The 22,593-nt window shown below is 40.8% G+C and overlaps 1 protein-coding gene across 1 annotated transcript in view; it reads right to left on the bottom strand.

Annotated features, from left to right (window-relative positions):
- Positions 1–22,593, bottom strand: part of CNTNAP5 (contactin associated protein family member 5) — an 882,261-nt gene that overhangs the window by 145,266 nt on the left and 714,402 nt on the right. Inside the window, exon 17 of the mRNA XM_021667927.2 lies at positions 15,330–15,548. Within this exon, the coding sequence (XP_021523602.2) occupies positions 15,330–15,548 (219 nt within the window). The remainder of the gene's footprint in view (positions 1–15,329; positions 15,549–22,593) is intronic.

Here is a 22,593-nt window from a genome sequence, read left to right as displayed (position 1 = left end):
TCCCATCTGAGCCTCATTCTAGAAATTATTCTACAACTTTATTAAATCTTTGTCTGGCAAATGACCAGATACAGATGTGTTCCTATCAACGTGGATCAGATGAGAAATTGAAATGCATTATCTTAGACAGGGAATAGAAATGTTAAATGAGAAACAAAACTCTAAGTTAAAGGAATGAATAGACAATTTAAAGAATTCCTGGCATTAGTCAGACTGGCCCAGTGACGGGCTTTGAGGAAGGCAAGGAAATAATTAGAAATGGGGAGGATGTGAGTGGGACATGGGCAGGGGAGAGGGAGGAAAGAAGGGCTATTTTTCCTAAATCCCAGCAGGTCAGTAGACTCATAAATATATGTATGACATTTACTTGCTACATCCAAAGACATTTATCTTAAGGGATAAATCTAGTCTTGTATTCTGAAGTAATGATACCTAGAATACAATATGTGTTCAATCATTATGTTTTCAGTTCCCATAAGTGACACGCAAGCAGGCCAGGAGGCCAAACCCAAATTGCATTCTTCTGTCTGTCTCAATTTTGGTGAGTCAATCTCTTTAACCACAGGATAAATCAATTAGAAACACAAGCAGATTACAGAAGGTTTATTATTTCTTTCCTAGAGAGCGTCTAGAATAAAGAGGAGAGGATTTATGTAGTCACATGTTTCGTTTGGTTTTGTTTTTCTCATTTTGTAGTCACTCCTCATGGTGGATTTGAATAACTCTTCATATATCTTGTTAGTGTCATTTTTCTTTTAGCAGAAGTGAAGAGTGCAAGATCTATTGCACGTTTTCTTGCGTGTGACTTAGTCGACAAGTTTATAAATGGAGAAGATGATTGGGGTGGGTAGTTTCTGTGGCAAAAATGCACTCCTTAAGGTTTGAGACTTACAGAGCCTGGTGATGGTGCCACAAAACAAGGTGATCATTTCAATTACAGATGCTGACAAAACACAATGACACTGTGAGTTATGAACTCAATTGCACAGTGTCCTGAATTTCCACTTTTCCCTAGCTGTTTTAGTCTTTACAAAGGGGAAAACTATAAGTAAGTTTGCTTTTTCTTTATGAAGAGAATAATTTTTAAAAGTTGCCCCTCCTCCAACACACACACACACACACACACACACACACACACACACACACACACAGAGAGAGAGAGAGAGAGAGAGAGAGAATAGTTGTTAGTTCTATGTATTCTCTGATGACGCTTCCTACTCTATGTAGAGTTATTGGAGATGCAAATCTTCGGTAAAACGTATTGTACAGAAAAGCAGCAGTGATCTTTCCTCATCCTCCTTGCTCATAGTCCTCCTCCCCTTCCCCAGTCCTGTAGCTATTCTTTCCCTTTCCGAAATCTCTATTTCTGACTCTTCTTGCTTATCTGTTTCTCTCCTTCCTTCCTTCCTTTCTTTTTCTTTCATTCCTCTTTCTCTTTTCTTTCTTTCCTTTCTTTTTCTTTCTCTTTCTTTCTTTCATTTCTTTCTTTCTCTTTCTTCCCTTTCTCTTTTTCTTTCTTTCCTTTCTTTCTTTCTCTTTCTTTCTGTCTCCTTTCTTTCTTTCCCTCTGTCCCTCCCTCCCTCCCTTCCTTCCTTCTCTTCCTTGTTTCTATTTTATTTCTTCCTTTTTTTATTTTTGAGACAGGCTTTCATTCTATCATCCAGGCTGGAGTATAGTGGTGTGATCATAGTTCACTGCAGCCTCCATTTCCCAGGCTCAAGCAGTCCTCCTGCCTCAGCCTGCCAAGTAGCTGGGACCAAAAGCACACATTTTAATTTTTAAAAACTTTATTATTATTGTTATTATTATTTTAATAGAGACGAGGTCTTACTATGTTGCTAAGAGACTAGTCTCAAAATCCTGAGCTCAAGCAATCCTCCTGCCTTGGCCTCTCAAAGTGCTGGAATTACAGGTGTGAGCCACCATGCCCAGCTTATCTGCTTCTTTCTGTGCCTAGAGACATGTTTTCAGTATATTCTCTGTAACCTGAGTCCCTGTAACAACACGCTACTCTCAGCCCCTGCCTTTCCTTTCCATTCACCATTTTGTGGCCAGAATTTATGCAAATTTGAAAATGTGATTCTGCTATACATGTCTGATACCCTTCAGAAATTAGTCATTGTCCTAGGGATCAAGCTGAAATTCCTTATCACAGCTGACACAGCAAGGGAGACCTGGCCTCCCCTTACTTCACCAGTTTCTTTCTCCCACACTTCCTGCACTGACTTCAGTGCACCAAGCATTCTGGACCACTTGTGGCTCTCCAATGCCACATGGCCTATCTAGACTCCGGACATCTCCACGTGTGATGTATTTACTAGCATGTTATCCATCCCCGTGCACTCCACCGCTTGTCCTACCCCACCCCTGCAGTCGCGGACACGCTCACCTGAACTCATGTAAACTTATTATTTAGTCCTTTATCTTTCTACTCACCTATCATTTACTTATTTTAATTATTTGTCAATTTTAAAACACAAAAAATACTTATAAAAATTTTAGCTAGCTCCTCATCAAAAAATCAGATCTGTTAACAATGAACCTGCTTTCCGGCATGACGGTTCTCAGCTGCAGTAGGGTCAGCTCCTCTAAGAGACCATGTACTCTCCACTTGGCTACAGACCCCTCTAGGATGACTTCATTCATTCATGTTGCCTTCCTGGCTGCTGCAAGTATTTAGCTTTTCCCCTGTTCCTCTAATATACTTTTACTTTTTCTTGTTTGTTTCTTGTATATAGTTAGTTCACTGTAATTTTAGAAGAACAAAAATCAGGTACCATTATGCTTAGAGAAGCTTGAGGGTTTCTTCTTCTTCTTTTTTCCTTTTTATTTATTTATTTATTATTATTTTTGGCTCAGCCTTAATCGCTGAGCTCTTTGAGGACCAGAACAATGCCTCTGGTTCTAAAAACAATATTCAAACATACTAGTCATACTAGTTGAATGCTAGAAACTTTATACTAAATTCATTGATTGTCAGTGGGAAAGAAGGTATTCTTCATATTCTTCACATTGCCTAATTAAGAAAACTTAACACCAGAGATTGCTTTGGCCAGAATCAGGAGTCAAACAGATTTTATGTGGCAAAGCCTGGAGTCACATTGGACCTGGTGACCTTCAAAGTCTGCATGTAGCTCCTTGCCCCAAAATTCTAAGTTGAATATTAGACAATTTGGGTCAATACCACAACTAAATGATTCTTCCACTTTCTTCCTCTTATCTCTTACATGTTGTCTCTCACCAAATAATATACTGGCATGCATTTATCCTCTCAGCTTCCCTATCAGTCTTTTTGACAAGTTAGACCATTAGTTGGCTGGCCTAGCTAGAAGCAATTTTGTATGATACTCTTCAGTTGGCCCTTGGTATCAAGCAGGTTCTTTATGATGATGTTTCCTTGGACTGAGTATGAATCAACTCTTAAAAACTTTGTTATCATCATTCTAATCCTGTCTTTGAAAACCTCCATGTGTCAGTTGAACAAATGCTCATTGCTTTCAGAGAAGCATCTCAATTCCTTGTGCCCTCTTTGAGCACAAACATGGAGCCTCTGTTTCTCTCATGTGTGTCTGCTCTTTCCTGCAAATGCTCCAGCAAAACTCATTTTCAGAGAAGCCCCTGGAAAAACACAGACTGTATCAGGTCAGGCCCCTATTTCACAAACATTAGTACACCATCACCTTCCCATCCTCCCTTCTTCCCTTCCACCCTTTCCTCCTGCCTTACTCTTTTTTTCTGCCTTTGAACAGGGAGCAGCTTGTTTCCTACTGAAGTGCAGCTGCATTTACCACCTAGATTTCAAAAAGCGGCAGACTGTTTGACTAAAGTGGCTGAAGGTTTAACATATACGTGATGAATAAAAACAAGTACTAACCGTCAATTATCTTCTGTTTAAAGCCCTGTTTTTCAATTGGCAGAATCTTGGTACCAGGATAAAATCCTACTGGAGACTTTAATGTCAAAATGTGATTTCCTTAAGGATAAGATATGTATCTGGTTGAGTTTTGCCAGACAGAGTGATTTCTTATTCAGGAATCATGCACTATTTAATAATACTGGTAGTATTAACTAGATGCCCAAAATGTAAAACTAACAATAGTGATCAGAACTAAGAATTTATTCCATATCAAATGTTCTCTTTCTTTTTTTATTTTTTTTTTAGACAGAGTCTCACTCTGTCGCCAGGTGCCAGGCTGGAATGAAGTGGCACAATCTCGGCTCACTGCAACCTCCACTTCCCGGGTTCAAGCAATTATCCTGCCTCAGCCTCCTGAGTAGCTGGGACTACAGGAGCACACCACCAAGTCCAGCTAATTTTTGTATTTTTAGTAGAGACAGGTTTCATCATGTTGGCCAGGATGGTCTCGATCTCTTGACCTTGTGATCCACCCGCCTCGGCCTCCCAAAGTGCTGGGATTACAGGCGTGAGCCACTGCGCCCGGCCACATATCAAATACTTTCTACATGCTTCATTCATTTAATCCTCACTACAAATTGTGAAACCACAAACCAAATGCCAAATCCCCTCATTAAAGCATTGTTATTACTAGCTTTATTGAACTTTTTAAAGAAAATAGCTGAAAATGGAGCTCAGAGTAGGACTACAAGCAGAAATATTAATATTTAATTGACCTTTTGAAATAGTTGCTACAGACTAGGGGAGGAAATGTCTCACAAAAGAGAATGATAAATAATTCCATATTGAGAACTACTTATAAAACGGTTAAATCTTATGATGATGAGACAACTCAACTGCAGTGATGTAGGTTGTTTTAGTACTGATTTAGTGTGTGTGTGTGTGTGTGTGTGTGTGTTCTAGAACAAATGCAAAAGTACACATGAATATATGACTTGATAAATTTTCACAAACTGAACACACCCAAGCAACTAGCAACCAGATCAAAAGACAGAATTTTACCAGCAAACCAGAAGCTTCCTTCCAGTCACCAGCACCCCCTTCCAAGGATACCACTAACCTGTTTCTAAAATCAGAAGTTGAGCATGGTTTAAATCCAATCATATTGCATGTACTATTTTGGGACTGGCTGCTTTTGCCTACCTTTGTATTGATGACATTAGTCCATATTAATAAAGGAAGCTGTCCAGCATTCTGACATGAGAAACATTTCATAAGTCATCTTCCTTTCTACTGTCAATGGGCATAGATAGTGTAGGTTTTGCCTATTATGAATAGTGCTGCCATGAGTAATCTTCTGTATTTACTTTGGTTCATATTTCCGTTGGTGTATTCCTAGGAGTAGAACTGTTGGTCATAGGGTATGCATGTGTTTGATTTTAGGAGATAATGTGAAACAGTCTTCTTAACTATTCCAATTTATACTCCCACCAGCAGTAAATTAAATTAAAAAAAAAAAACTTTAAAAAGTTATTTGGTAATATGCTAAATGCCCATGATTATTTTATAAACTACAGATGAAAAACAATGTGAGCAATTAAACTAAAGTTCTCTCAGTCCTCGGATGTTTATTAGAAATCTGATTTACACTTTCCATTTCTACCTGTGGCTTGTGATTGGTCTGGAGTCTCCCCTATACTGTGTTCAAACTACATCTTTCCCATTGTGTAAGGTCTACATGACCTTCTAGCACAGAAAAAGGTGTCAGTTTCACAATACATAATGTTGGGGACAAGTTAGAATAACAATAATAACGAGGATAAAATACTAAAATATCTAGAGGCTTTTAGTCTTTTGTGAACACAAAGCAAGCAGGATATGTTATCATCCGTATTTTCCTGCTGAGCATGCAGGCACCATCAGAGGTTAAACGGTCTTCAGGAATAAATGGAAGGGAGCAAGGTGGCTTTGCAGAAGATAAAAGGGGAGAAAAAATGAGGGCGAATAGACAAAAGGATAAAAAATGAGGAACCAGAGGAAACGCGTAACACGATATGCTGTGACTGAAAGTGGAAAATTGAAGGCTTCAGAAACCCCAAGACGGTGGAGGTGTTATAAAGGGAAACGGGGCCCATCTACATACGCACACACATAACTGCCCCACCGCCCTCCACTACGCTTCCGGAGCACAGCTCTGGGCAGGGACTACTTCTTATTAGTGGGTGTGTGGCTGAGAAACTGGTGAGCCTGAATCTGCCCTTCAGGGCGACAACCTCATCCTGACAGTGACCCCCACCCCCATATTTTGGATGAATTAATTTATCTGTGAAAGGATGGGGGATAAAAAGTAGGAAAGGAAGGATCCCTGAGGATGAGTTTGTGGGAAAATGGCAGAGAATGAGAAGCAAAAGGGCACCCAACTCTGTCATTGATAAAAGCACCATCTCACTATTTTAAGATAAACCGGGCCGGGGGCGGTGGCTCACGCCTATAATCTCAGCACTTTGGGAGGCCAAGGCAGGTGGATCACAAGGTCAAGAGATCGAAACCATCCTGGTCAACATGGTGAAACCCCGTCTCTACTAAAAATACAAAAAATAGCTGGGCATGGTGGTGAGAGCCTGTAGTCCCAGCTACTCGGGTGGCTGAGGCAGGAGAACTGCTTGAACCCAGGAGGTGGAGGTTGCAGTGAGCCGAGATCGCGCCATTGCACTCCAGCCTGGGTAACAAGAGCGAAACTCTGTCTCAAAAAAGAAAAAAAAAAAAAAAAAAAAAAAAAACACAAACCGGAGCTCAAAGCAGTTCTCCAGTGCATTGCAGATGGCGGCGGGGAATGCAGTGTCCACACTGAGTACCCCAAGGAGACAGCAGGGCCCAGAAGGACAGTTTATCTTAGGCGTTTGGGCTTCAGGTGTGCTCCCAGATACCTAAATAAGTGAGCAACTGGCTTAGCAAAGTAAGAGATCTGCTTCCTACACACTGAGTGGGCACATAAGTCTCAAGCTGCCTTCCAAGGACTAATTTCCTTAGGCACTGACTAACAACATATTAATCTTACTTCCCCAATATAAGAAAGAGAGAGGCAAGAAATAAAAAATTACACAACATAAGAAAAATAGAGTCTGAAACCTGACTCCATATGGAATTGGGAGCTGCATTCAGTTTTCCATGCTCATACCCCCTTGAATACATACCACATACCACACATGAAGGGCCTGCTGGAGAATCCAACTGACCTGTCCCCTGAGCCTGAACCTCCCAAAGAGCAAGTGGATCTTATTTATCTCTGTGACCCCACTGTCCAGCCCAGGACTGATAAAGCACGCACTCACAAAATATTTGCTCAGTAAATTATGGGAGGAAATGAATATGAATGGGGGAAAAAAGAAAGAAGGACAAAGAAAAGCAAGTGGAAGTGCAGAATCAGACCACTAACTGCTTTCTCCCCATCCCACAAAATGCTGCAGACGCCACTGAAGTACCCATGGGCCTCTAAAGACTCTCTCGGGTGAGAGAATAGGAAAGAAGGAGGTTGATCCCTGGGAGAATGAAGAATGAATTCTGCTAAAGAAAATCATTTCCATTTAAAACAGTAATATAGTCTGGCTTTTTGCTACACTTTATTCTCAGCCCAGACCAAGAGAAGGGCAGCGACTGAGGAAAAATCCTGACTCCCCAGAAGGCACTGCAAATGTGTGAGGAGTGTGGTCAGCTTTCAGTTTATTTCTGGTATCCTTGAATGACAAGTAAAGGTCCCATTTCTGGTCTTAAGCACATCCTCTCACTACCAGATCAGACATAATTCTCTGATCTGCAAAAAGAGCCCAAAATGATCTGTCTTACTGAACAGATCAGGGGAAGATAATAGCAGTGAGAATGGAATTTAGCAATAACAATTCTGAAGCAGGCGTATATGAACCATATAGCAATTTAAAAATGTGGTTTTGAAAATCCCTTTACCTTTAAAGTTGATGGCTAAGAAAATGGCAAGAAACTTTCCCCTTTATAAGAACCTGACTTCAGCTTTCAAGGCACTCACACTCCAGGTACACTGGTATGTGGGGACATTTCTGCTGATTTGTGAGAAGAGGTAAAATCCATTGTAGGGAAGGATTCTTCCCCCTGGAGCCATTGCGCCAATTGAGTGTGTCCTTTAAATGTCAAATCCCCTCAGTTTCCAAAAGGAGCATCTCATTGTTTCACTGGGGTGAGGGCACAAATCATTTCACATTTGAAACAATCTTTTGCTTGCCATTCTTATTTAATAACCCTTAAAAGGAGATCCCAAGTGGGACAGGGACATCCATTGCCGCATTCAATGTTTGAAACTGATTTTCCAGGTATTGATTATTACTAAGCCAGTGGGCAGATGGAATAACTGAGGCTCAGAATAAGTAAGTGGCTTGCCTAATATCATAAAGCCACTTGTAGAATGGACAGCACTGGGAACTCTGCATTTATTGACTTTCATTAATTCATTAGATTTATATTGAACACTAAATATATTAGAAAACCTTTACTGATCCTGGAGATGTGAAGATAAATTAGACACTATGTCTTCCCACAAGGAAACTCCTAGAAGAGGGAGATGCAACAATTAGGTCAGCATAATCAGGAGTGTTGTGTGTTCCCACAGAGATGGGGGGTGAACCAGAATAGACTCCCCCGAGATAGTTCATCTGACTCATCAAAGTCTGCATTATCAATGAAAAGGAGTCTGTCAGGTAGATTGGGGGTGGGGGCAGGCCCATTTTAGTTTGAGTACAAGGACCTTCAAAGGGTAATGAAGCAAAACCATGCAAACTTGCTCTTAATAACCTATTAGTATTAAACAGTGTTTTGGAAAAGAAAGTGGGAGAGGAAGAGGTATTATTTTATAGTTATCAGGAGAAATAAAAAATACATTTCACTTAAAATTAGTTTGATTTTTAAAGGAGCACGTGTGTGTGTGTGTGTGTGTGTGTGTGTGTGTACGCACACATAAGTTGCATGAAAAATGTATCTGATTCTGTCTCAGGTTGGGTTCACCAGAAAGCAAGCTCTGAGATGAAGCTAAGAGGGCAGGATATTTTTAGGGAAACCTTGGACACCATACTTATGATTGGATGGAAGAAAAGGAAAGTAGGAATGGGCAGAGGAGAAGTGAGCTGTGGTACAGGCCCAACATCAGCTCAGCACAGTCTCACCAGGAGCACTGGAGCCAGAATGAATAACAGAGATATTCCTTCTTGTGCCCAATGATTGTACCTTTGCACCCTGGTTCAGTGAGTCACTGGATGTGAATTTCCCTGGGAAGGACATGACTGGTCAAGGCTTTCTCTGCAGCTGAGGCAGTTTCTGAAGGCGCAGACAGATGAAGACTGTCAACCAACCCCGCTCCCAGGTGCAGGGCAAGTGCGTCCTTGAAGGGAGACCAGGGCAGAACATCACAAGGTCTACTTCAGATCCCTAAACCTCCTTAAACATGGAAGATGAGCCCGAGACCTGATCGGTATTTACCCTGAGACATGGATGATAATGCTGGAAGCCGAATTGGAGTATGGCACTTCCTACCCCCTCTTCTATAAAATCACCGCACCTACTGAAGCAGCTTTGAATCCATATCCCTTGCTTCCAGGTTCATAAGAAACCTTTTTTTTTTTTTAACTTGTCTCTATTTGTCACAGTCCTTTTAAGCAGAATGCAACTCAGACACTACATTTCCGTTCAGAATACTCTCTCTGAATTATTTTTGAACAGCTTTGCAACATGCTTAGTTAGGCTTATAATTTTCCTCCTCCGAACAATACTTTTCTTTGGAAAACAAGCCCCCTTTGGAGAGTTTCTTCCATTCAGTTGCTTCTTGGTTTATGAAACTGTGCTCCTGTCTTTGGCTCGAGTGTGGGAGATCCTCAGACACATGCTAACAGGATTGGCAGGATGATCAAACTTGGCCTGGGGATTGATGAAGATGATCCCACTGCTGATGATGCCAGAGCTGCTGCAACTGAAGCAAGGCCACCCTCGAAGGAGAGGATGACACGAAGATGCAGACAAAGCTTTGGCTGAAGCGTGGTTTGTGTGTGTTCAGAAGAAGCTTGATAACAAGATGAGAAAAGTGTAACTCTGACAGTAGCACTTACTGGAGGTTTTTGATGCATCTTCCCATCCACTGCTCTGCCCAAGGTCTTTCTCCCCTCTTCCCCTGAGTCATCTGCTCTGTCTCCACAGACTCGGAGAAACGGAAACCAGATCACTAAGCTCTAGGCAGTGTTGCAGCTTCACCCACCTCTCTGGTTTGCTCTTGGCCAACCAGGAGCTTCCTTTTGGCTACTCAGCATGTCGCCGTCACATTAGCTCCAGGACAGCCTGACCTGTCTCCTGTGATCCCCGCTCAGACTGGGTCCTTGAATGTCCAGAGAGAACTGTTTTATTGTCCAGAAGGCTCTGCCTGCAGTTTCTTTTTACAATTACACTGCCAGTTTCACATAAATGATACTCTTCTGATGATTTCTTTCTTTACTGAGTTATAAATGTTGACAAGTGGAAGTGCCAAGAGAATCAAATTACTGCTTCTAACTTTGAGTTTTTGTGAGATCTGAAACTTGGGGGTCTTTCTGGGCTTCATGAGATGATACCATGCGGCATTCTCCTTTAAAAAAGATGGTATGAGTACACACACACACACACACACACACACACACCCCCACACACTCCTCCATTCTGCTTCAAATGCCCATTATTAATCTAACAGACACCAAAAGGTGATAAAATGAGCTAAATTAAAGCAGAAGAGGTTGTAGATAAACGTTTCAAAAATGTGTCTTAAATAGTGGGGGGCAATTTGGGAGGCTGAGTTGGGCAGATTGCTTGAGCCCAGGAGCTAGAGACAACCCTGGCAACATGAAGAACCCCATCTCTATTAAAAACACAAAAATTAACTGAGTGTGGCAGCCTGAGCATATAACCCAAGCTATGCGGGAGGCTGAGGAGGGAGAATTGTTTGAACCCAGGAAGCAGAGGTTTCAGTGAACTGAGATCCTGAGATCGTGCCACTGCACTCCAGCCTCGGTAACAAGAGCAAAACTCCGTCTCAAAAAAAAAAAAAAAAAAAAAAATACACACACACACATACACACACATATAAATATATATACATATCGTTTATATATGTATATAGTAGCAGGTAGAAAACACTAAAATGGGTGTTGGGATGGGTTAGATGTATCATGTATCCAATTCTCAAATCTTCAAGAAGAGACAAAATTTTGCTAAAGGGTGATTTAATCATTAACTTTTCCTAAATATAAAAACAGAACCAATTTTTTTTCAAATATTTTCAAGCACTAAGAATCTGATTTTGTGGAGCTGGTGTTAGGGACAAACCCAGGTGTTCTTCATCTTTTTTTTCCACTAAAGACACATTCTTGAGTGGCCACTGAGTGTTTATGCAGCTACAGAGGCAGACCCAGGACCTGCCTGCTAGTGCTCAGAGGTCTCTTAGCATCTTCTTAAACCAACCAGAACAATTTCCCTTATGTAATTACTAAGGGAACATCAGAAGTTGTATATTAATTTTTCCTATAAAAATTGAAGTAAACTTAATATATTATTTAACTTTGAAAAAAATACACTTTTACAGAGGATAGTAGACATAAACAGATTTATATAATGTCAAAAAGATAACTATTGTTTCTTTACCCTTTGTTTCATCATTGACATAATGATAATTGTCCTCCATGTATAATAACTTTATGTAAAAATATGTTAACAGCTAATTTTCCAGTTATTTCTCAGTACGAAGAGAATATAGATCTCTTCCTATACTATGAGACACATGACATCAAGCCAAATGCGAAGTTCCACAGGCCCGCATCAGGACAGCTATCTTCATGAGACACCCTCAAGCATCAAATATAAGTTACTATTCCAAGAGGAGACTGGGCCACTTCTTTATGTGTTGCATTATGCCACAAATCAAGAGTTTAGGAAGTGCCAGAGCACAAAATTAACATGTGCAAGCCAAGCCTGCCTGGCTTCACCCTTCACCTCACTGAGTTTGACACGCTTCACCTGAAAATAGGAATAATCATTCCCTACCAGCCTGGAAGCAGAACAGCAATTTTGGGGGAAATCTCTCCAAATGTTATGATTTATCAAGTCAGTGTAGCATTTTCCCCAGGGGATTGTAAAATTGGAGTAACTTCAGTTTATTTTGACACAAATAGTGCAGTTGGGCCAAGAAAAAAAATAGGTCCATGGGGAAAAAAAGTAGAAGAAAATAAAGTCATAAAATGAGACTCACAGGCCCGCATCTTCACGAAATTTCCACTCTGTAATTGCGGCATATTTTGAAAGATCTCGTGTTAGGTTTGGAGGGAATGAGATATTTTCTTTGCTGTTACCTACACATGGGCATGATGCTAGGTGTGATAGTCGTTCCTAATTTATACATGCAGATAGCACATCTCCAAGTCTTAGAAGATCAGTTACAGTCTCTTCATTTTCATTCTGCAGAGGAAGACAATAGTATACTCATGCTGGTTATCTTTTCTACCCAGTGCCTACCGCTTGTTGGCATCTGACCTGGAACGCATACCCAGATTTCTCCATTTCACTTTCAGCAATGAGTGGTGGCTGTTGGATTTTTCTTGCCTCATCCTCCTATTGATGGACACATTACTGGGGAATTACAAAGCAGAAGGGGCGGTACTATTGACAGTTCCAAAGGTGAGAATGCCACACGCTTGCAGCATACATTTCAGAAGCTGCATGTTATGAAGAGTCTCCTGCTCTGTTAAAGAAATGTGACTGGTGAAATGGCATGGCTGCAAATGTCCCTAACCATCATGGTGATATAACAGCCTGAAGTTAAAATATTGATTCTGGAAATCCAGCATGCATTGACTCATGTATCAGCACTTCAACCTGTCACATTCCAATGACAGGGGCAGTGCTAAGAGAAACATTCTATTCTAAAAACGTAGCCTCTTTCTGGTACTTAGGAAACACTCATGACCACGCAGCTGTACCAGGGATTACAATGCTGAAGGATGCTCCGTTTTGATTGAAAGATCCTTCAGTGGCCAAAGATATCTAGACAGACATATCCAAATTAATATTTAAGTAATGCTACACTCAATCTATTCCAGGAAAGAAGCACAAGCCAGTGATATCTTTTCCTGCCTAGCAAATATAAATATCCAGTGCCTCTCAATTTCTGAACAATAGAGAATGCAATTGTTCATTCTGGTGACTATAACTAAGCAGGCCTTACTTATTTATCTATGTATTTATTAAACAATTGAATTGTGCAAGATGGAAATGTTGAGACTTCAGCTTTGTTGGCCACTTGCTGTTTCTAAATGGGCATATCACTGAACTCTAAATAGGAAGATTCAAACTGGAAGACTAAAATGCCTGACCTTCAACAACATTTTTTCTTCTTTAAGTACATTAAGACAAATTCAATAAAGCAGAGTAACATCTGAGATGGGACTTATTGGAGAGAAACATAACAGAAGCAGGTGCTCTTGCCACGGCTGACCTTGGCTCCAGCTCCAGCAAGATATCTCCTCCAGACCCACTGACATGCTCTTACAGCTCATTGCATTTGTGATGAATTTAACTGAAACGTCTGCAGATAGAAATCTGCCATGAAACACAGCTGCCGCCTTTCCCTTTTGCCTTGCACAAACTTTATCACATATCCAGTTCATATGATAATTTCATAGCTACATAAAATTTGCATGAGAGGGTAAAAAAATTATTCCATCTTTATATATTCCTTTCAGCCAGAAAGATTCATAAATACTGCCTGAAGATACATTAAACTTTGGCATGGAAGATAATTTATGAAAATTGTGAAACACTTGACTTGATTCCACCAAAAAATATATTAGATTCTGATGACTAGCAACCTTCCTCAGAAGTCACACATCAAAATGTGATGTGGAATTAAAACAGCAATATAAATTTTAAAAATATTTTAATAGTAAATCATATCACGTATATGGGTTATTAATTAAGCAAATGACTTGCAATCATAAAACTGTTTTAATCATTTATATCTTAGCTTCTGCTGGACCTAGGGTATATGACAGACACAGAAAGAAATATGGTTCCTGTTGAGAAGAGAGACTATGACATCCTCACATTCTGTTACTTATTTTCTTTTAGCTCGTGTGATTTTAGCGACTGCTTTCCTTGGAGTTAAAAGTTGCAAAAACCTAAATTTAAAGGAAGCAAGTAGGAAACTTTCATTGAGTGCTGATGGCATTTCATCACTAGCAGTAAAGCTATGTAGAGTGAGAGTTGGCAAAAAAATAAAAAATAAACAAAGTTAAATCTGGGTAGACTGACAAATTCTGTTACTTATTTACATCACTGAAAGTCCAAGTTTTATACAAAAGCACACTCTTGGTTTTGGTAGTATTGACAATATTTCTCAACTTTAAGAGCTCAATTTTGTATTTTAAAGCTCTACCTAGGTCAGCTATAAGGCTGACCCTATATTAGTCTCTCCCTCATATCTCTCTCTTTCTTTCTCTCTCTCTCTCTGTCTCTCTCTCTCTCTGTCTCACACACACACACACACACACTCCTTTATATTTAGCAAAATCTAAGAATTATGACAAGGGATTCAAAATGTCAATTTAAATGGAGTTAAGGCTCAGGCACTGAAGACAGACTTCCAAAACCCCATGCTCTCTTCTCTGTAAAACACACACACACACAAACACACACACACCAGAGGATGATGAACTCCTTGAAGAATAGTGACTCTGCTCAATTCATCTTTCAATACTTCCTATCTAACAAGATACCTGACCTGTTGTAGATGCTCAGTGACTACTAGTGGAATAAAAGTGAGGACTGACTAAGGGAAGGATGCCTGGATGTTTCCAGGCCCCCACCACCAGCAGTTGCCAGTTCAGATGAACAACCTGTGTCAGGCTGATCCCCAGTGCTATGATTTCAGGGAGTATCAAAGAGGCCACTGATTTAGAAAGGGATTATTCCTCTCCCAACCGTGTCACCGATGACAGAATTCCCTTTGAAATGGCTCAATTACCTGATTACATGGATACCAATAATTATCAGGAGTGGGGCATCACTTGGAAGGGCAGCCTATGACTTAGAGTCTACACCCACTAAGTTGTAAAGAGGTGACATGTCCTGTCCCTTAGAGCAGATTTATGCTACAATGATGAAGAACAAAATGGGTCCCTGGACAGAAAAGACAATATTACAAAAAGAAAATGTACAAAATCTGGACAACCTCAAAATTTGCTAAAGGTTAGCATCATCTTAACTTGCTACAGTTAATGAAGACAGAAATAAAGAACTGATGGAAAGAAAATCACAATTAGAAATGATTTATGACATTTTGACATCTCCCAGATCTAAAATAAAAGATAAATTTTTCTTGGACATGGTCACACAGTGATGTTGTAGGGGCTTAGCACGAAGGGAGCCTTAAGATGTCCCCTACCTACAAACAACTGGCTGTTCAGCTGCAGTCGGAAATGGCCTTCCTCTGACGTCTCCCTGGTGCTCCTTGGAAGGTTGTCCACCTGCAGAGAGGTCTCCTTGAGGTTCCTCTCAGCCCGGACATAATGCCATTGGTTGTCATTCAAAAGAGAAGGAGACTGGACTACAAGCTCCACAGGACCATTCCCGACATCAATGGCAAAGGTGATCTCTGAAGGAGCTGAAACCAGAAAGGAAACAGGAAGAAGGATAGAGGGCATTGTTAGCACATTCAAGGCGCAAGCTTGAGTGCGAAAAATGATTGCAAGTTAACATCAATGTAGAGAAGATTTCTTTTGAAATCCCTGCAGCATTGAAATCACCATTAGTAGTAACATCTACCAAATTAAATGTGTATACTTTTTCCAAGCTCTGTTTTCCTGCTACTTGTGCAAATTCAGAAAACAGGAAGGGACCTGGACCATTCATGCTTATCTGATAAACCTGCATAAGTGCCAAGATCCTGGATTTTTTGGATCTGCTGTGGCTTCAGCTGTGTCCTCAAGGATATCTGCAGACATGGGGTTAGCTAGGCAGCTCCACTCCTGCAGGGAAGAGACTCATTCCCTGGGAGACTCAGCGCCTCCTCCTTATTTTATTAATGCATGTGATACAAGCATTTGTGCTATTTCCGTAACAAAAAAAGCTCAGAAAGTTGAATTGCCCTCTACAAGGAGACACTGCTGCAGGTTGCAGTGCATGCAATCAAACCCAAGCCTCCAGTCATCACACGGGACTCCTTCCATGATTCTTTCTGCCTCTCTATAACAATCTTTGTGTAATTGAAGCCAGATGGCAGCCAGTCAGAAGTAAGCATACTGATGATGGTGAAATGACAATGGTGATGGTAGAGGTGATGGTGGTGGTGGTGTTGGTGGTGGTGGTGGTGGTGGAAGTGATGGTGTTGCTGATGGTGGTGGTGGTAGTGCCGATGGTATTGATGGTGGCAGTGGAGATAATGATGGCGATGGTGATGGTGGTGGTGGTGGTGGTGGAGGTGATGGTGCTGCTGATGGTAGTGGTGGTAGTGCTGGTGGTATTGATAGTGGTGGTGGATATGGTGATGGTGGTAGTGATGGAGGTGATGATGATGGTGATGGTGGTGGTGGTGATGGAAGTGATGTTGATGGTGATGGTGGTGGTGGTGGTGATGATGGTGGTGGCAGTGGTGGTGATAATGGTTGTGGCAATAGTGGTGGTGGTGATGTAGGTAATGGTGATAGTGACTGTGGCAGTGCTGTGGTGGTCATGGTGATGGTAGTGATAGTGTTGTTGGGTGGTGGTGATAGTGGTCATGGTGGTAGTGATGGTGGTGGTGATGGAGGTAATGGTGACAGTGATGGTGATAGTGATACTGGCAGTGCTGGAGGTGGTAATGGTGATTGTAGTGATGTAGTGACTCTAGTGATGGTGGTAGTGATGGTGCTGGCAGTGGTGGTAAGAGTGGTGGTGGTAGTGGTGGTGGTGGTGATGGTGGTAATGCTGATGGTGATGGTGATGATGGCAGTGCTGGTGGTGATGGTGATGATGGCAGTGCTGTTGGTGATGGTGATGATGGCAGTGCTGGTGGTGGTAATGGTGATGGTGGTAATGGTGGTGATGGCAGTTATGAAGGTGATGGTGATGGTGTAAGCAATGGTGGTGGTGATGATAGTGGCGATGGTGGCATAACCATTAAGAGAGAGAACTGGAAGTTGTAGCACAGCAGGAACAATGAACTCTACGCCAGGCACTATGCTAAGCACTGACCTTGGATTATCTTATTTTAATACTCAAAACCACTCTATAAGAAACGTATCATTATCCTCATTTTATGAGTGAGAAAACTAAAGTTCACAGAAATATAAATAATTTGTTGAAAGTTTCCTAGGTGGTAAGTAGAATCTGACTCTAAAGGCAGAGGTCTTCACTATTTTGCTCTGTTGAGTATATTGTCTTGTGTTTTCCATTATCACATAAGAATTTTCTTAATTTAAAGGAAGTGAAGAGGTTAATTGCAAACTGAGGATGAGGAGACTGGAACGTTCATATGTCAGACATTCCTTTTTTTTCTAGGCACCTTTACAATTGCTCCCTCTCCTCTATCCCCTAAAACAGGAAATGGGTATTTATTTGACAAAGTCATCAACTGCCATATTTAAATTATCAGAAATGCCAAAAGACAAACTCTACCCCAGACCACTCTCTTCCCAGCCTTTAAATCTTAACCGAAAGCAGCCTAAGTCAAAGTCCCCATTACACAGAATTTTGAGTATCTGAGAGCTTGAATTACTTTGCTTTCTGGTAAGCCCTGACGTTAAGAAGAGGGAGCAGGATGGAAGAAATAAGAATGGGATTTGAGAGCTTGGACTCTGGAGCTATTGTGACCTAAGGCAAGTTTTCAGTGTCACCATGCCTCAATTTTCTTGTCTGTAAAATGGGGATACAAACAGTACTTAAATCATCAGATTGTTTAGAGATGAACCCTGATAAAGTTATTAGAACTGTGCCTGACACATACTGCATGTTCAACAAGTGACAGGTGTTGTTATTATTACCGTGTCCCATGATTTTTCAACCTTGGTAAACTGGCTTCAGGCTACAAATTCATGCCTTAAAGGAAACAGAATTGAAGGGAACAGATTGAGTGATGAGCAGTTAGACTAAATAAGAGTGAAGGCGGCCCCTTGAGTCTTGTCCTGTTTCTTATTCAGATCACCAATGCCACCTGGCAGCCCTGCACATCTCAAAATTTAAAAACGCTTAACTGAGAGATGACTGGACTCCACATTTACATTTTTCTCTAAAGCAAAGAATAAAATTGGTGAGAATTTGGGTGAGGAATGTGAAAGATTTTGCTGAAAGCTTTCCTGCAAGGCTAGCCTTGCGGATATTAAATGCCACTGAGACAGCGCATGTTTGTGGAGGGCTTGCTGCTCTGCTGTTTCTGGCCCTGCGCCCTGACCACCACCTCCATAATAGGTTTCCTGTCTGTCTCACCTCTGCTCCAATATGCAGCCCCCTGCTGTATAATAACCTGTCTCCCCCAGTCTGCAAACTCGAGAACACTTCATTTATTATATACTCAACACCTAGTACTGTGCCTTGTATACAGGAAGCTCTCATTTTTTTCATTGATACATCATTACACTGCACATACTAAATGCAATTCTGCAATTTTCTTTATACTTTTACAGTTTTATACTAAGGTGTTAGGGTCCTTGGAAAGTCTTTAAATTATTACTATTTAACTTTATTAAAGCAACTATTAAAGACACACCATGTTTAAGCAATTCCTCCTAGAATCAGTAAAATTCAATTAATTTAGTTAATATTTATTGAGCACGTGCCATGAGCCAAGTACCCTGCTACTCGTTTTTCATGAATTGACCCTCTTAAGCTTTGCTACAACCTTATGAGCCAGGTAATCTTTTACAGATGAGGAAACTGAGGTACAGGTGGCTAAGTAAGCTGACCCAGTGGGGGTGGGGCAGACTCAGGATCTGAAGCCAGGTGGTGTTTCCCAGAACTCCATCTGTAAATCATTATTCCTGGAAACCTGTGCAGTTGCCCTGGGTAGTCAAAGCTAGAATAGCTAATACAGGTGCCTGAAAACAATGTGAGTGAATGAATGATACATCCCACTTTGGCCGGTGCCTTTATGACAGGGCACTTCAGGCAAACTCAAGCTGGCTGTCACTTGCTGAAGAGGTGAACATTGCCCACCGGCCCTGAATAGGACGGGAGGAGACCCATGACAGCATTAGCCCTATCATGAACTTATCCTCTAAGCTTCCCTTCCCCCAGTCTTCTGACAAATGCCTTCTCTCACCAGCTACTTCTTTATGGTTCAAGGCAAAGCTAGGGAGTCTCCTCAGCCTTTCAGGGAGTTTTTATTCAAGCCAGGCCCTATGCTAGGCACTGAGAATTCTGAGACAAATGAAACAAGATGAGCTTGTGATTTCTTTTGAGAAGACTGATCAAGAAGAAAGGGCATGTTTAGGGCTATTACAGAGTTTCTACCAAGTGCTGCTAGGACATGAGAAGAAGGCTGCTAAAAATGCTCCTGTAGGACGTTCTTCCAGGACTGACCACCAAGCCCATTGGAGAATATCCTTGATATGCACTCAGCACTTCTCCCAGCACTCAGCCCTGAGCTTCATGAAGATGGAACCACACTCCATTTCCGTGCCCTCAATTCCCACCCCAGGTCAGCATGGGAGAGATTTCAGCATCCATGTCTGGAATAAATAATGTGTAAGGCCTTAACATAGTGAGTTAATCTCTCTGACGTTCCATGTGTCCATGTGTAAAATGAGAAGTGTATGAACTAAATAAAATACCATTAAAATTTTTTGGAGACATCATCTCTTTAAGGATCTGATGGCAGCCACAGTTTCTATCTTTAGACAAATAGTTCATGTGGTATTGCACAGAATTGCAGGGGCTTCCTATAGGTACTGTGTCTCAAAACCTAGAGGTAAATAATTGTATGTTCTCTTGAGTTCTAACATTGTCAATCCTGTAGACCTGTGCAAAACAGAGTTGGGGGGTGCTGTAAGGAGCCAGACAGAGCTAGGTGGGTTCTGGATTCTAACTCTTCCCAACCATTCGATCCAGGACTTGTCACTTCTCCTTTCTAGGCTCATCCTTCCCACCTGCACACTATGTGATGATAAAATCACAGTACAACATAGTGATAGTCGTCAATGGGAGTGCTTGGAAACAAAATAAAATCAGGAAACTAAAGAATTTAGTATAGTGTCTAATCAGAATAATTGCTCAACAATTCAACAAAAATGTAATTATTGATAGGATTCATTTGTACTATTTTCTGAAGTTCTAACTATAACGTGTCCAAGTTAGCATCACATTTGGTATGATACTTTGAAATCATAAAATTAAATCTTTCTCTCTCTTTTTGTGTTATATATATGTACATATACAGTATGCACACACATATATACACACATAAACATATACATACATACATTCATACACTCACACACACACACACACACACACATACAGCATATACATGTACAGTTTTTCCCTGATCAGCTCAGGAAATTTCTGGTTTTGTTTCCTTTCCAGGCATTTTTAAAAATAAATTACACATTTAAATTCTGACAACTGACCTAGAAGAATCCTCATTGATTGTCTCCCTTCTTTCTAACAATACGACTACCTTCTTTCTAACAATACTGTTTGCTTTGGGAAACTATTCCCTCTTTCACTTTCCCATGAGCTTTGGGGAAGCTACCCACTCTCCGGTGTGGGGGTGGGCCCCGGTACAAACCAGTCTGCAATCTATACTTTCCCAGCCACAGACATTGGTTCGTAGGGGCCAAGTGAATGGTGTCTCAGGAGGATTATTGTAAGTGAGGAAAGCAGGAATTCTTCACCAGCTGGGGAGGCAACTCCACCATGAGGGAGAACTAGCCTTAGACTGCAGTAGACATTCAGCATTCAAAACAGAGAGAAAACCATCAGACCACTGATAACTTTGCTAAACTACTGAAAACAACCATAAATAAAGCCAGTCCTACCTCTTCTGGGCTCAGTCACATGCTCCAGTACAAGTGAATTTCCATTCTTGCGGCTGCCAGTTCAGATTGAATTTTCTGTTATTTGAAGCCAAAGGCATTTGGGAGGCATATGGATGCCACAAACCCCATGTTGCATAAACAGGCATAGGAAGGGAGAAGAACTTGCTCAAGGCAGCTCAAAACCCACTTGGAAGAATGAAAGATTGGGTCTACACTGGGTTCTAATCCAAGTTCTTTCCACTATGCCTGAATTGACTCTCGAAGGCCATTTCCTTCTGCTCTTCTCATCTACTCTAAAACAGCAGTTTCTACCTGTACAGCGATTGTGAGATAAGTATCAAAATAGTCATTGTTTTCACAGGCTCATTAAAACACATTCACTAAGACTTAAGAACATAGCGGCATGTCTTCTTTTTCAGAGTATGGGTTACAAAATTTAAATATCTTTGAAAGCAGGCTGGAAGGAAAAGGATTGAAAATTTCATGGAAACTTACTGTTCCCTGTTCAACAATTTGGATATGTCAACCTTGGAAACTGCTGCTCAGATAGTTCTAGAGGAACACTCCTTGGGGAAGGAAGGGAAATCTATTCTGAGCCACTGCATCTGTTAAAAGGCCATTTCCTTTCCAAGTGGCTGGTCTGTGGTGGTTTCTTGCTATGAACCCTTTAGGGTAAAAATTACATCTGCCTAAAATGCATAATACGAGTGTAGCTGTAAATAAAGAATGCAAGATGCTCCCCCCATCCTGAAGTTTAGTCTTTTCCCCTTTTAAATATTAATAATAGCAAATATTTTGAGAACTATAAGATCTTGAACTTTTCAATGTTTTTATATAAAGTATTGTCTTGGAAAGTATACGTTCTGCAATCTGGTGATATATTATACAGCAAACAATTACTTCAATGGGTTTTGATTTTTGTCAAATGTAATTCTAACCTGTGTTAAAAACAATATTGCATAAGCCAAAGGGAAAACGCAATACCACAAAGTACAAACAGATTGGACATTGATATGTAATTAACACTAAATCATCAGTCATTACCTTGTAGTAATATACCATGACATTTGCTGCTATTTTAATGAATCAAAAGGCCACAGGGCCTAATTTTTATTAAATTTACATTGAGGTTATCATATCCATATTAGAAAATGGTTGGCATTCAACTCAACATTTTTAGAGACTGGCCGAGTTAGGTATGAGGGATTTTGTTTCACACCAAAGCCACAAGAGCTTCCTCCCATTAATAGTCTCAGTTGTTGGAGTAAAAGGAGGTTAAAACTACCAATTAAGAAGATCTTTTTCCTTGTATGTATTGTGCTGTAGCTGTGAAAGAAACACTTAGCTGCTTGGTCATTTGCAGGGGACTTAGACACCTCTACCATCTCCTCCAGCTCCCCTAGTCAGTTTTACTTTTTGGGCGGGGGAGTCTCCTTTTCTGGAGCTCTCAAATTTCCAATTTCTGTTGCTAAGACATTACTTAGGCTTTCAAGGATATTTCACGCAGTTACATCATTATAATGATATGGTCAATTGCCTCAATAAAACTACAGAAAAACATTCATTTAGACACACACAGATAGGGCACCTAATGACGAGTCTGAGTCTTTATGGTCATGGAAATAACAAGGGCAAGCTGCTGCGTGCAGCCTACTCTGTGTAGAAGCAATAAGGAGTGCACTGAGTGCAGAGAATCTA

The sequence above is a fragment of the Aotus nancymaae genome, unplaced genomic scaffold (genome assembly GCF_030222135.1).
Source record: "Aotus nancymaae isolate 86718 unplaced genomic scaffold, 86718_ANA_hifiasm-v0.15.2.pri h1tg000029l, whole genome shotgun sequence".
Lineage (NCBI taxonomy): Eukaryota > Metazoa > Chordata > Mammalia > Primates > Aotidae > Aotus > Aotus nancymaae.
This window is presented reverse-complemented; position numbering and strand designations above follow the sequence as displayed.